The 16862-nt window shown below is 38.6% G+C and overlaps 1 protein-coding gene across 2 annotated transcripts in view; it reads right to left on the minus strand.

Annotated features, from left to right (window-relative positions):
- Positions 1-84: 84 nt before the first annotated feature.
- The window catches only part of LOC137255209 (late secretory pathway protein AVL9 homolog), a 35962-nt gene continuing 19184 nt past the window's right edge, over positions 85-16862 (minus strand). Inside the window, exons 11-15 of one of the 2 annotated variants that reach the window (XM_067792627.1) lie at positions 12048-12128; positions 10650-10764; positions 9658-9711; positions 8211-8299; positions 85-6629 (exon numbers count right to left, since the gene is read on the minus strand). In XM_067792627.1, coding sequence (XP_067648728.1) covers positions 6508-6629; positions 8211-8299; positions 9658-9711; positions 10650-10764; positions 12048-12128 — 461 coding nt within the window. In that variant the 3' untranslated portion in view covers positions 85-6507. Of the gene's footprint in view, positions 6630-8210; positions 8300-9657; positions 9712-10649; positions 10765-12047; positions 12141-16862 lie in introns of both variants that reach the window. The other variant, XM_067792626.1, reaches the window with a different exon arrangement.

Here is a 16862-nt window from a genome sequence, read left to right on the forward strand (position 1 = left end):
TGGACTTGATAATAAAGCTGGAAAATTGCACAAAGCAAAGTTAAAATAACATACATTTCAATATAAAAAAGCAAAATGCATGAATCATTAAAATGTTTTATTAAGTGTGTCACAGGACATACAGGAAATATTGACAAGTTTGGGAAATATATTAATAGATCATTAAACTTCAACAATTTTATAACATAATAACACATCAATAGTTTGAAATCTGATGAAAATCTAACACTGCCAAAGGCAGAACCACAAACGCCATTCCGTAAATAACTCCCTCAAATTCATTAACATGTAGTGATAATTTCACTTATTCTTCACTATCAACATGTCTGTATTACTCATCATTCTACCACACAACTAACCAGAATGTAGTTTTGTAAATATACATTTGAACATTAATGCACCCCACCATGATGTCCACCAAACAAGTGAGATAACAAAGTCAACGAAGGGAGATAATACTTAATTTCATTTATGATGGGAGACCACTTCATAAAAAATATTAATAACTTTCCTACAAGAATGATGTCTTAAATGAATGGAAAATGTCACTATGGACTGTGATGCAAAATATGTTACCAATGTTTATGTGAAAAAAATAATACACTGAAATCATTTTTAAAAAAATACTGGATCTGTTTTGGAGATCTGTGTGTGATAAAACTTGGTATCCAAAGAACTAAAAAGGTCACTATCCACAGTGAATACGGAAAGTCACACAACTAAACGTATATTTCACCAACCTTTCCAGTTCAGTATTTGATTAAGGCTCTTGAATAACATAAATGCCTAAACATATTTGTTTACATTATGTTTACATATCTGCTATTTAAAAATGAATAATTACACTAGGTGATGGATCTAAGATGTTCTTGAGTCATTTTACTTCCATCTAATTCAAGTTGGAATCAAAAAGACTGACGTACAATGACGGTAACTCTAAATAGCATGTTACAAAATCCCCTACTACCAGTCTTAAACAAATGTTTTCTTAATCCATCATACAGACCGTGAGACAATTACAACCAAGAAAGCTCCTACAAGTCTAGATTTCTGAAAATGAAGCAATTCTGGGCTCTCTTTCATAATATTTTATGATTATTATTTATGAACAGTTTGTTTTTTTTGTACAATATGTACATGTCCAGTACTAGATGTTAGTTTACTGTTTTCTCTACAACCAGACATGGGGGAATAAAAGTGTGTGACAGTGGAAAAGCCCTGTCTCATTATTTCAATCAAGTCGTTGGTAATGCTGCATATAAACTGCTAATGCTTTCTGAATCTCACTGGTCAAACCAAACTTAGGACTATCAAACAAAGTTAGCTGTTTGAGCTTACACTCACAACTTGTCTCATCATATTCTACATACCTAGTAATCAAGGTTAATCTCTTCTCTTCCTTTCTGCCTACACAGTAACACATTTCAACAAACTGCACGAGCACTCTCATATTGGACAACGTCCAAACATGTTCTTTCCAATCAGCCACAATTCTACATTTTGTGTTACCATGGTTACCCTAAGTATTTATTATGACAATTGACTAAGGTGTTATCATGCCAGAGATCTGGACCTGATTTACAATCTGTCGAATATCCATCCAGGTGACATGTGCCACATGAGCCACAGCTACCCATGTAGAAACTCAACACATCATCATTTATGAATATGTGTATACATACATGAGGTGTAATCCCAAACAAAGCAAATGTTACAGCTTCATTCAGCAATACTGTCTTATTGTACTGTTTACAGATTTTACTGATCACATGAATCTGACTGACAGAAACCAAAAGAAGTGAATGTATGTCTTAAGAGTTAATCATACTTTTCTGTCCTCAGTGTTTTTGATGGATTTAAGTAAAACCATTTAACTTTCAGAAACAATAATTGAGGAAATGCTCTCTATAGAATATCATCAAATATCAACTGTGAAAAAACTAAGCCTTCTGTCATCAACAGTTAATATTGGCATTTACTTTTCCCTGCTAAAACAACAACTTTCTTCCTAACCGAAAATAACACTGAATAAACCAAGCAGTACAAGTCATTTTTCTTCTCCCTAACTATCCTTAATGCCCCACCAAAAAAACAATCTTGTCTAAAATGATTGAGAGAATGAAAATGTAAAAATAATCCTGCAGGTATTACTTGTTGAAGATATTTCCTATATCCAATCATTTGTAAGCGAGTTATCATCCACACGTAAACAAGTTTCTATGGTCAAGCATACACGTGTTCCAAGACAGTTTTCTTCAGTGATTGAAATTTCTAATACAGACTTTAAAGAAATAAAGCCAAATTTTGAAAAAAAACAAACCCTAAAACCTGACTATTCACAGAACCAATGAAGGTTCGTTCTGGCGATGCAGCATTCTGTAGTGGTGTCCACAGATCTTCACACAGTGAGATATGATATCAAGCAATAGGATTATCAGAATCATTTCAGTGAAAATGTATTCACATAATACACAACAAATATACATATTGATAAAAAGTACAAAACTGTAAGTACATGAAATGCATTAAAGCACGTCGTTCTAATACAGGAATGTTGTAATTATGACAAAATATACTTTAAGCAAACACATCAAAGATAAATACAAGACCACAAACAATAATCCCTCCACTGATATCCACCTGTCTGGTTTTATTGTAGTATTAATGTGATCCATATAGCTAAAGAGTAATTACACACCCATTTAACAAGGTCACACGGGTCAAGGTCATTCAGGATACAGTCTAGTTTGAATGTATCATATCTTTATACACACATTTAACAAGGTCACACGGGTCAAGGTCATTCAGGATACAGTCTAGTTTGAATGTATCATATCTTTATACACACACTTTTCATGTCTAGATTTTTACGTAACATACTTCACTTTTGTTCTTACATCTTAATAATGTTGTTGTTTGGAATGATCCTTGGACTAAAATCTGCAGGTAATCAGGTCCGGACCAGACAATCCAGTGATTGACTCATAAGTATCCATCCACACAATTATGACATCATGACATGCAACAATTGGAAAAGTCATCAGCCTGACTGACCAGTACACTGGGTTGTGTATTACACAAGGCCTGTAGTCTCACTCTATTCCCCTAGTGGTTAATTGGGATGGTGTGAGTGGACAGTAGTTTGGGGTTGGTACATGAAATGCACCTGCAATATGGTTAATGTGAGTGTTGATGCTGAGATGGGATTGGGTGAAAGGATGGTCGCTTAGTGTGAGAGAAGATAACGGGACACTACTCTGAAGAGTAGCTAAGATAACTAGACCAGACTGAGTCTCAAACATTATTTAAACTACAGAAAATTGTAAGTAGTCATAAAGTAGATCACAATACACCTATTATCAATGAAAAGAGGAAAAGTGTTTGGTAAGCATCTTCCTGGGTTCAAAATGTCTTGAATTTCTATGACCTTTCGATGAAATACATAAGTGCTAAACATGATAAAACATGGTTGCCAACATAAAAGATTCTCAATATTCAAAATTTAACCAACTTATAGAGATATGTTACCTTTTAATTTAATCTTGTTGGCATTCATTTGCTGTAATAATTGACAAAATTATTCATTATCATGACTAAACTTGAATGACAGCAACAGTTTATACTGAAGAAATCTGCGACACAAAGACATATTTGGCCAGGGTGTGAATAACTGTGTGTACCAAAATACGATCCACAAGAAAAGTGGCGACTTTGGCAGTTCAGCTATGGCCTTTACTATGAGCATAAAGTCTTTGGTTATATAAAGGAAGAGGCTTCTATAAATGTGGGTACAGTCATGGAATGCAAGCAAGTGAATGTTGCTGTATGTGCACTATAGCGTTGCAACAGAGGACAGGCGCTCTGTGGTTCATGAGCCCACAACTCTCACACGTAACTCCAGGACATACATTGTCACTACCTCACTTTGAGATGGATTTGTTGCCTAATATTCTGAACTGGAATATGCACTAGAGGTGACAGCTACAGAGTAATTGCCTGAATTCTGCCACAACGTCAAGAGTTCATTTGTTGTTCAATGATACACAATTCCAATATAGCAATATTTCAGCTATATGAAGGCTGTCTATAGATATTTATCTGGACCAGATTATCTTTGGTAAAGACCCACATCCTTTGTGTGGGAAAATATGTCATCAAAGAAAGCAAGCCTGATCACCCAATACATTTGGTTGTCCCACAACAGGAGTACCTACACGATCGTCTCAGTGAGAGAATGAGTTGGTTTCAGGTGACACAAGGTGTTTGGTGCAATTTATACAAGAACTGTCAAGGCCAATCCTAGCTTCAAACCCACATTGCATGATGCACGGAAATTACCAATGCTTTGTGAATGGAAATTGATGGAAGGGAGACAACTCTAAATCTGCCTTTCTTGTGTCATCTGTAAAATCTAGCAAGGGTTATGTCAAGATTTGCTCTGCATTCCAACAAATAAATTTTGACAAAACATTCAAATGTAGTTACTGTGAATATGAGGAAGGTGTATTACACTGCATTGACGTCGCTAACAATACCCATGGGAAAAAACAGCAAGAAGCAAGATTCCAGTTGTTTCATTCACACAAGTTGGCTGAAGAGTACAATCCAATGCCCATGCTTCAAACAGTTCAAAAGTAACATTGAGGTGTTTGGTGACATAGATATGTTGTTTACTGGTCTCTCAGGGCCCATGGGATGATGTACCATGTACTTGAACAGTGAACAACTTTTTCCGATTCTGAGTGTGACATGAATGTACTGAACTCTCTCTGTCACTGTATCTCACCACTACGCTTGGCAAAGATTAGTGCTGAGATGGAACTCTGGTCAACTAAAATCAAGTATAACAAATTACAGAATTAATGAGCACATCCCTAGTGCTGAATTCACTATTAAGGAGCATGTGAGATCTTGTATCTGTACATGGTTGAGATCTTGAATGACAAGAAGTAGCAGATATATTTCAGCGGACAAGGTCCTGCTTGCATGAAACTAAAGTCATAAATCAACAATGTGTAAAGTGAGGTTTTGTGCCTTGGTAATATCACAGCATGGAGCAGGTGTAGATTTATATTGTCCTTTACATTATCACGGCAGAGGATATCAGAAATAGGCGTCACACATTTACCAGTGTCTCTTCTGAGTGAGGAACACTTTAACTCAATGTAAACAACATGACACAACCTTGCCCCGAACTCAAGTTTTTACTCAAATTTCAAACTGAGTTTGACAAAGTGAAACAGCTGAATTTTCAGTTAACTGTATTTTTTAAAACAAAAAAACCCCAAAACGTACATACTTAATTAATCAATCCACCAAACTCAAACTGTCTACTGTGTTTGAGTTTAATACTGATTTCGGTTCCTTCTGTGAAATGAATTTTCCTGTGTTTACTCAAATTTGAGTAAAAACTCAACCTTCAGTCAAAACTGAGACTTAAGTTTGTTTTGAGAAATCAGGGCCTATTCTTTTAGCCTTCTTTAGCTTGGTTACATGTGAATCTAATACAAGTGCTGCAATCATGAAGATGGAGGTCCTCCCTCTATACCGGCTGTGTTTCCAAAGGGGTGGAAATAATTTCAAAAGTGCAGATGTACTTGCCCTGATAAATTTTCCACTATACCAGCTGATTTCCTATGGTTGTGCCTTTTGCTATTTAGAGATTTTTGGCATTTTTATTTTATTTGTTTTTCCATGGAACATTATGACAAATCGTTCAATATTTTTCCGCAAAACTTGGTAGATATATCAATCAGAACCTAAAGTGGTGCCTTTTGGTATTTACAGGTTTTTGTGATTTATTATTTTCTCTGTTTCCTTGGAAACGTTTCGGACATAGTCTCAAAATGGAGGGATGGGCTTCGTTTCAGGAGCAGAACTCAAAAAACATACAATGTTTTTCTGCAAAACTTGGTAGATATATCAATCAGAACCTAAAGTGGTGCCTTTTGCTACTTACAGGTTTTTGTGATTTATTAATTTCTCGGTTTCCATGGAAATGTTTCGTACTTAGTCTCAAATAAACAACACAATTAAAATTGTAAAGTCACCATAGCGCCACGCCACTCGTTATTCTATGTAAAGGTATGGGAGTTATGATCACCTTAGCGCCATGCCAGTCGTAATTCTAAGTTAAGGTATGGGAGTTCCGATCACCTTAGTGCTAAGATTGCTTTGTGCAACTCCACCCTGGAAAATTTCATTGAGAAGAATCTATCAAAATTTGCAGTGTTCAACATTTATCAATTTTTATACTTCAACAGAACTGTGGAATAGATGCTTTACTGCATCTTTCATCTTCCCATGGCTGTACCAAACCGTACATAACAATACACTGCACCCTGCAATAATTCCATGTGGCACACAGCAACGATACTTCTACACAGCTTGTGAAAGATGTTAAAGTCAACAATACCTCTTGTCCATGTAAACAACCTTGTGAGCAGACGTCAGTACAAGTTAATATGCATTAACAAAAACAACATGTTTGGAGAGGAGGTGGGGGTGTTAGCTGGACTCTGGCTCGGACACTGTCTCCGCTGACTGAGATGGTGACATCTGGGACTTCTCAGAGGAGAAACCACTAAACCACGATGACAGTGCTGATCGTGCATTGCTTATAGCGCCCCCTAGTGGAAGAAAATCAGCTATGAATGACATGTAAATGGGTGACTTCTAATAAAAATATTTCAAACCTGTACAATTTTATTCCGAGTGCAGCAGCAAAAAAATAATAAATAGAAAACTCTCATTTGGGTATCCAAACTAGTTGCAAAATGCACAATCACATCATTCTCACTGAAACCATTCAGAGGTCCAGTCTAAATAAACTTAGTCTCAGTACTTTTCAGTAAACTCGACAACAGAGTCTAACACAATCCAGCAGGAAATCGTGTCAGGTAACCTTTGAGCGACCTATGACCGTCCAATCACACATGAGAAGCCTGAACCGATTTAACCAATTAGACAATGGCTACTTTTTAGGGTTTAGCGGGACTCAAAAAATTCGCTAGTCATTGGCACTGAACCCTCGATATAGGATAATCCGCATAAAACACAGGTATCTGACCTGCTTAGGGCTTTCTGATAACATGGTTGCCATTAGCTAATATTTAATATAGCTAATATAGCTAATTAGCTATATATAAGCTGACATCCTTGAATATTGACAAAAATGCTTTTTTCTGCGACTGTTTAATCACTGTTGACAGTGTGCTCCATAAGCATTACCTGGTAGTGATCGTAAGGAAAATAGCATTCAGAATCGTTCGGGTACAAACCTTTCCCAGGGAAGAGTTCAGAAGGGATGTGCGGATGTCCGTTTTCATGATTTGGTAAGCTGTGTTCTGATTGGTCAATCTCAAAGGTTAACTGACAACCTCCTACTAGGTTTTGTTAGACTCAGTAGTGGAGTCTAACGAAAAGTACTGAGACTAAGTTTACATAGACTGTTTAGTTGTCATAACCGCGGAAAACAGAAATAATAACTTTTGACCAAAACACAAATCAAAAATATAATTTGCTTGGTCATCAAATATAAAAATGTTCTGAACCGGACCAAAAACACTTGGGGAAAGTGCGTGCCTGTGTTGCTTAATATCAAATATGATAATTGTCCAACTATAGGAGTTTGGAACAAACAATCAATGAATTATATTGAGAGGAACAACTGCCATCAACTAAGACACCCAAACAATTAAGCAAGTGAGTTTGGTTTTACACAGCTCTTTAGAGGTATTTCAGTAATTTCATGACCCCACAAACAGGTTTCACACATTGTGCCAGTGTGGGGAATGAACAAGCGAACACTTCCGCCACTAAGCTACACCTTCGCTACCCCAACTCAAACAAATGAGTCCTCTCTGATGATCAGCAAATTCTAACCAGGAATCAGCAGAGTTTTCATACCGGATTGACCCAAAGGATGTTTGTTTGTTTGTTGTCTAACACTTCACTCAGAAATATTCCAACAATATGGCAATAGTCCGTAAATAATTTAGTTTGATCAGTGATCAACAGCATGAACATCAATCTACACATCTGGGATACGATGATGTGTCAACCAAGTGAGTAAGCCTGACCAGTCAATTCTGTAAGTCGCCTCTTACGACAAGCACCTGTTACTGAACACCACTGCTAAACCTGCTCCTCATGTGTATCCTAAGGAGAGGAATCTTCAGTAGAAGGACATCTGTATGTGGTGGACGTACCTACAGCCTTGCCGGTTTGCACCATGTACTTGCCAGTTTGGACTACTGCTGCGTTGATCTTCTTGCCACGCTCTGTGTTCTGCAAGTTGCTGCAATAGAGTGACGGAAGTTTCATGCTGACTGAACAGCTTTTCTTATACAACATGGAGTGTAAATTTGATGTGGAAGAATGCCCCAAGTTTCAATATCCAACATGTCCAACAGAACACACCCCTCACTTTTGAGACTAAGTACGAAACATTTCCATGGAAACCGAGAAATTAATAAATCACAAAAACCTGTAAGTAGCAAAAGGCACCACTTTAGGTTCTGATTGATATATCTACCAAGTTTTGCAGAAAAACATTGTATGTTTTTTGAGTTCTGCTCCTGAAACGAAGCCCATCCCTCCATTTTGAGACTATGTCCGAAACGTTTCCAAGGAAACAGAGAAAATAATAAATCACAAAAACCTGTAAATACCAAAAGGCACCACTTTAGGTTCTGATTGATATATCTACCAAGTTTTGCGGAAAAATATTGAACGATTTGTCATAATGTTCCATGGAAAAACAAATAAAATATAAATGCCAAAAATCTCTAAATAGCAAAAGGCACAACCATAGGCTGAGATTACTATATCTATGAAGTTTGGTCTAAAAATATTGAACGGTTTCTGAGTTATGCTCCGGAAACAAAATGATTACGGACGAACGGGGGACGGACGGACAGACGAGGCGTCGACTATATTCACCCGCATTACATGCCGGGGGGATAAAAAAAAGGGGGGGTTGCAACCCCTACCCACCCCAGATCCACCACTGCCACATGGGGAATCCAACCCGGGTCTGTATTACACGTCCGCAAACAACGTTTCAAAGCAACACAAGGCACTACAGTCTTTTTTCTTTTGACTTCCTCAGTTAACATGACTAAGATATCAACAGCTATCGAAGCAGATGTGTTTTGTGTACTAGTGAAACTGAAAAATACCTTGTTAGTAATCAGGGTTTTTATTCCCCTTACTGATCTCTGAAAAAGCATATAAGTGGCTAGAGAAACCAACGAAGTGCACTTTCAAAAGACCAAATGTCAAAATCGAACTGAATCTTGGATTTGAACCCCATGCCATATGATTCTGACCATGAGCTCAAAGCAGTCATCACGGTGATTGGCTGGGCCCTTAAACAACTGGGCCACTCTTGGGCCCTTAGTCTCAAAACATTCGTAGCCCTAAGAATTCTTAACTTTGATTGTAGCTAATGTGTTAAGAAAGGGCTTAAGAAGTTTGTAGGGCTACAGACATTTTAATAATAGCAAGCCTGATCCTACAAGAGTCAGTTACGTAACATGGCAAAGATTGGTGACTGTCCACAATAACTAAACAAGCAAGATGAGTGTACCAGGCAAGTGACTGCAATCAGCATATGACTTCACAAGAATGAATGACATTACAACTTGAACTTACTGTGACAGCCTCACTCTGAGATCTGCAACGTTCAAATGCCCTTGGTATGGATGTCTGCAAAATCAAAGATGAACATTTACACATCTGGGTAACCTCTGTGTGTGTGTGTGTTTACTGCCCTTTTCTACAAAATCCAACTATGTGATGGCAGTTTGTAAATACTTGAGTCTGCATCAGACATACCATTGACTAACACAATGAACATCAATTCACGGCATTGGATACAGACACACACAATCGTCCAGGTAAACCTGATCTACCATTAAATCTGACATCCAGTATAACCTGTTATGGGGTTAACTTAGATGACTGAGCAACAAAATTTATTGATGCATCCAGAGGGATGCAGAAAAGGTCCAAATACTTTTCTGGAAAAACTTCATGGAGTTTGCTCCTAGCTGAGTTATGGTATCATTTGCAATTCAATTACTGTAACAATGTGATGATCGTGAGACACAATACAATAACAGTAATTTAATTACAACAATATTACAACATAGTAATAATAATAATAATATTTCATTTTATTGTCCAAGAACCGTGAGAATAAAGAGTTTGAGTCCAAGATAAATCCTTATGGAATAAAGGTCCAAAGTGATGCAAGTTTTCCATGTGTAGCCCTTTGGTGACTCCCATGAGCACATGGATGGTGCAGATACACATCGAAATATAGTTCTCGTGTATAACCATGACTGTGAGATTCTGGTAGCACATGGAATGCCAAAATATATTTTTGATTGGTTGGTTTGTTGTTTTACACTGCACTCAGCAGTGTTCCAGCTATATCATACTATTATCACAGTACAGAGTCTGGACCAAACAATCCAGTGATTGGCATCATGAGTATCGATCTACACTAGTGAGATATGATGATCTGTATCAACCAAGTCAGCAGGCCTGATCACCTGATTCCATCTGCAACAAACAGCAGACTCCCAAACTGTAGTAAATATTACTTAAAACTGAAAAGATTATAACTATCACTTATTTACCCAGGTGGGAACTCCTTGAGACCTGTGTGATCTGTTTTAGACCAAACTCTGAAGTTGTGAGTCATCTTCCAAGCCTGAACAAAGCTAGTGCCATAATCATCCAGAAGTTTCGTATCTGAAAAATACAAGAAGGCACTGTTAACAATATCCCCTGCATTACCTCTAATTTCAGTCTAAGTCACACTTGTTGCCATGGAAATGCCAAAAACACTTTATTACAAATTCCAAAACTATCAAAAGGCACCAGTACACTGCTAGACAAATCTAGGTGTCATGGTTTGGTGAAGAAATATTGAACGGTTTCAGAGTTCTGCTCCGGAAAAGATAAAAGTGCACAGACAGACGCACGGATGGATGGACGGATGGACTGGGTACTTTTTAATACATATTTAACACATATTTTACTGCATCCAATCTCGATGCACATTTCTGTGTTGTATAAAACCATGTGCTTACACCCAGGTAAACACAGTGACAGCATGGGAAAGTAATTGTGAGGGCATATAACAGTATTTCAGCATCAAGTGGAGGAAGCACAATGTGGTGTAGGAGTTGTCACGGATGAAACTGAATAAATTATAATGCAGGCTTTCCAGTTGTCATAGATAATCACATCTCAGTTAGGAAAAAGTTTTATTGTGGAATACACCATGTTTCTTCATTTTCCTTTGTGATTATCGGCATAGCTATCTGATATTAGTTTATAACTCACTTATGCATCCATCCCCGAACCTGGCATCCTTCCCTCCCCAAATCTTGCATCCCTCCCTGAATCATCTTGTATCCCTCCTTCCCGAAACCTTGTGCCCCTCACTGAATCGAAATTGCATCCCTCCCTCCCCAACTCTTGCATCCCTCCTTGAAATCTCTTGCATTCCTCTCCGTATCTTGCATCACTCACTCCCAAAATCTTGCACCTCTCCCTGAATCACCTTGCATCACTCCCTCCCAAAATCTTGCATCCCTCCCTCCTTGAATCTTGCATCCCTCCCTCTCCGAATCTTGTGTCCCTCCTTCCCCGAATCGTGCATCACTCTCACTCCCTGAATCATGCACCTGTCCCTGAATCACCTTGCATCACTCACTCCCAAAATCTTGCATCCCTCCCTGAATCATCTTGCATCACTCACTCCCAAAATCTTGCATCCCTCCCTGAATCACCTTGCATCACTCACTCCCAAAATCTTGCATCCCTCCCTCAACGAATCTTGCATCCCTCCTTGAATCGTCTTGCATCTGCCCCCATATCTTGCATCCCTCCTTCCCCATATCTTGCATCCCTCCTTCCCCAGAACTTCCATCCCTCCCTCCCTGTAACTTGCACCTCTCCCTGAATCTTGCATCCCTCCCTGCAATGTTGCATCTGTGTCTAACCTTCCCTGTTTGCCAGATACTCACCATCACTGATAATAGAAGCCAGGAGAGTCTGCAGGTAGAGGCGGAACTGAGCACGGATCCACTCGTCTCCACCCTCCCACTCTGGAAAGGAGACTATCACAATGCCAATAAGGATCAACAACAGTGCACATGGAGTAAGCAGACAGGGTGGGTGGGAATGTGTGGTGAGGACAGGGGTGGGGTGAACAAAGTTGGTAGGATTGGGTGGGGTGGGGTGTGGTGGACTGTTTAGGACAGGCAGAGTGTGAGGCACTGGGTGTGCCAACTAGTGGGGATTTCTTCGCTTGAACTTGGATGTGACATCGGGGATCAAAAACATATTGGTTGTCAGCATTTTGCAAGCATCAAGAATTTCATCTCAGTGAATGAGTGAGTTGTAAGTAGTGGAGTGAGTGAGTGAGTGAGTGAGTGAGTGAGTCAACTTTGCATAAATATTCAGCAGACACATCTGAGAGACAAAAACATATGCACAGACACATCACAAGCTACTAGTGTCCGCAAATACTTACAAATGACCAATACATTATGGTTACATAAAATTTTAACGGTAATAAGCATGATACAATGTGATTGTTTCTTTGCCCTTTGATATATGCCAACCCTTAGATAAACAATCCTGTACATATCTATCAGTTTCTACATCATACTAAAGTGAAAGAGTGAGTGTTGCTTATTGCATCAGTTCTGGTTTAAAGGGGCACTGATGCGGAGCAGTTTCCGTGGACTGGTTTAAACTTTTGTTATTGTTTTTCTCCCCTGAGTACCCCGATGATATCCCAGAATTCGTGACTGGTTTGTGACCTCTGCTGCGCAATCCGTATGCACAATTGAGAGTTTAATGATAGACAATCAACTAAGATGAAGACATTTGTACTTCCTTACAAATGTATTATGAAAACAAATCAAACACTTTGAAGGGTAATCATCTGCCAGTGGTAGAAATGGTTAAAAAACTATTAGGACAGAAAAATAATGAAGCCGTCTCTATATTTTGTCTCACAACCCTAATTAGTTTATTGTCATATTTGTATGATTTTGAAAATTAGTAAAAGATCACACGGTCTGCTTATACTTATAGTAAATTTCCAGCATGACTGTAATATTTAAACACTGTATAGATTGCCAATGTGGATCCTATTTCACACACATATGCGATCTAGTGTGTGTTTCCTGTCATACAGATTCTGCTGAATGCTACAACAAATATATTAAAACAAAATGCAAATAATGAATGTAAAACAGACTAATTTTATAGGAACAATGTTAGGCTACTACCTTTTCAGGAATGTATCCATCAATATCCACATAAAAGAACGATATTCCATTCATCCGAAGCTGGTAAATAATCCTGCTCTGTGTCGTGTCTCTTACAACAGTCTAATTTGCAAAAAAGTAACACATCGTTTCATGTCTTTCACATTGGTAAAAACCTGATAAGCCTCTCATTGGTCACTCTAGATAGCACACCTGGCAACTAATTGTATGATGTCCGCCATTCTTAGTAATTTAGTTAACCAATAATGAGCAATCAATCAATAAACGGTCTTTAATTCTTTGAAGGGAGGATGTTGTTTTTACACTCGACTTTATGACAGGGTGTAGTCAGTATAGATTTGTACATCTACACACACTGCCTTTTGACAAATCCGCTGTGGAAGATAAAAGTAATTAATCAATCAGTGTGTTATCGGTTAATCCTTTGATCGATGTTTGTTTTAGATAAACCCTCTTGCATCACTTACATGCACATATTACATAACATACAATACATTTGCCATTACACACCTTAATTTATTATGTTGAGTATTTACACCGGACAGGGGAATGCCAAATGGGAACCTTTGTTGAGTAACCTGAGTGGTGTTATCACTAATTATAGCTAAATGGATAGAATTATGATTTAAACAACCGCACGTTATCAGAAATGAGCGGTCCACTGTAACTTGATAATGACCACAAAATGCTTGATGACGGGCCATTATCAAGCCCATTGTTAGGTGATGTCATAAGTAGCTCAGCCGTTGAAGTTCAATCACCTTCGGCTCGTTTAAACTTGGATTCATTATGACCTTATATCTGGCTCACATTTGTCTTATGTGTCTGTGTCTTTATGCACTTTCCTGCCTGTGCCAAACATAACAATTGTAGCATAAATGACAACATACAGCAATGAAAATATCGACTTGAAGTCAAACATTGTTGATCACTGAAAACAATGGCGGCTGGTAGTGTGAGCAAAGGTCAAGGTCGAATGTTGTCACTCTCAATAGTGACGTCATTTGTGTATGACGTGTCTATATTTGTAAAATGTGTGTCAGTGACCTCAGTCGTTTTGTTGTTGGCAGTAAATGCTTCTAAACCGATGCCGCTGTTATTATTCTTATTTCATAAAAAATTCTATTCATTTTAGCTATAATAACGGTAACACTATTTTTCAGGGCATTATCGTTTGTAAAAAAAGCCCTCGGTCTTTTCAACTGCCCTCCTTTGTCGGGCAGTTAATGAAAGACCTCGGGCTTCTGCAAATGATAATGCCCTGAAAAATAGCGTTACCCTTATATTATACCTGTTATAAATTCATTAACTGACCATCAAGAGAATGATGACAAATAACACGTGTAGGTTTACACCATCAAATGCAAGTCACCGCAAGGAAGATGTAATCTCTGTGTCGCATGCAGCCTGAAGACACTTATGGGCTGAAACTGTTTTGAGATACCAACGGAACTTCGTTACATAAGAAATATGTATAGGTATTTGCTGAGTTCTTGGGGGAATAAGTGTAATCAGTTGTTTTTACGTAAGAAAATTTTCAGATTTCCCTACCAATGGCAAAGTCATTGTTTTCAGTTTACGAATTCAAATAAATCAACTGTGTGTTTTTATTATCATATATAATAAACCAGGGTAGCTACCAAAACTTACGTATGATATTTCCTATCACAGCTGGGCCAACACTCAAAACTATCAACATGATTAAATATCGAGGTAAAAAACACAGAAATAGGATCAAATTGGATCAGTCACTATACCATCTAAGCATCCGAAAAAAACTACACTGCTGGGATATTTTGTTACTTTGTTATTTTGTTATTTTCAAATAAAGTCATATGATGGGCATCCGGCCTCCTGACTGTTTATTTGAAGAAATTCTGCTCATATGGACTTGGGCCCAGTCCCTTTGTCCGTCACGGTCGAGAGAGCGGGCGCTGACCAATTTGCAGTTTGGTTTCGCTATTAGTCCGTTGGTGAGAAACATTGTTCGCTCCGCATCAGTGCCCCTTTAAGCAACACTGTAGCGAAAAGTATGAACATGAAAAGCATGAAAAGCATGTCTTCAATGTGTAATAATCAGAGCTCCAGACAGGATTTAGCTCATGTCGGTAATGTACTCACTATATGTTTTTGGAGTGGGTATTATGAATGTGGAGTGGGTATTTCACTTTCCGCTACCCCTTGCTTTCACATATGTTGGTATTTCAGTAATATTACACACCTAAGTATATGTCAATGAGCAAGTTTACAAAACAGGTATACACTGCCTTATATACATGACACCTAATCAAAACCTACTTAAATATAATGGACATGATTTCATTAAAAAGCACTCATCCCATACTGACAGTACAACACTAGTCCTATACTAACAGTATAATCTGATAGCAACCGATGTCATAAATATATCCCACATGCACGTGTTTTCAACTATTTGCGTGTCTAACATTCTAAACACATAATAGGTATCCAACAATTATTTTTCAATACATAATTGGAAATTTTATTCGGATACACAGCTATTGGGCCTATGAATGGTACACAACCTGACAGTTCACAATCTTTCAGTTCACCAATTACTCTTCAGAGGAGGACGAGGTACCATACTGTCCTGAACATTTTTATATAGGTGACAGAGATGGGTTACATGGAACCTTTTCCTCCCTGTAATACCATGGGAGGACAATGATAATATACTGGGAACTATTCCTCCCTGTAATACCATGGGAGGACAATGATAATATACTGGGAACTATTCCTCCCTGTAATACCATGGGAGGACAATGATAATATACTGGGAACTATTCCTCCCTGTAATACTGGGAACTATTCCTCCCTGTAATACCATGGGAGGACAATGATAATATACTGGGAACTGTTCCTCCCTGTAATACCATGGGAGGACAATGATAATATACTGGGAACTATTCCTCCCTGTAATACCATGGGAGGACAATGATAATATACTGGGAACTATTCCTCCCTGTAATCCCTACAGGAAGACAAGTATACCTTACGGGGGACTAGTCCTCCATATACTCCCTACAGGAGGACAAGTATACGTACGGGGGACTAGTCCTCCCTGTAATCCCTACAGGAGGACAAGTATGAGGTACTGGGGACTAGTCCTCCCTGAAATCCCTACAGGAGGACAAGTATGAGGTACTGGGGACTAGTCCTCCCTGTAATCCCTACAGGAGGACAAGCATGAGGTACTGGGGACTAGTCCTCCCTGTAATCCCCACTGGAGGACAAGTATGAGGTACTGAGGACTAGTCCTCCCTGAAATCCCTACAGGAGGACAAGTATACGTACGGGGGACTAGTCCTCCCTGTAATCCCCACAGGAGGACAAGCATGAGGTACTGGGGACTAGTCCTCCCTGTAATCCCCACAGGAGGACAAGTATGAGGTACTGGGGACTAGTCCTACCTGTAATCCCCACAGGAGGACAAGCATGAGGTATTGGGGACTAGTCCTACCTGTAATCCCCACAGGAGGACAAGTATGAGGTACTGGGGACTAGTCCTCCCTGTAATGC

Source organism: Haliotis asinina, chromosome 11, assembly GCF_037392515.1.
Source record: "Haliotis asinina isolate JCU_RB_2024 chromosome 11, JCU_Hal_asi_v2, whole genome shotgun sequence".
Taxonomy (NCBI): Eukaryota; Metazoa; Mollusca; class Gastropoda; order Lepetellida; family Haliotidae; genus Haliotis; species Haliotis asinina.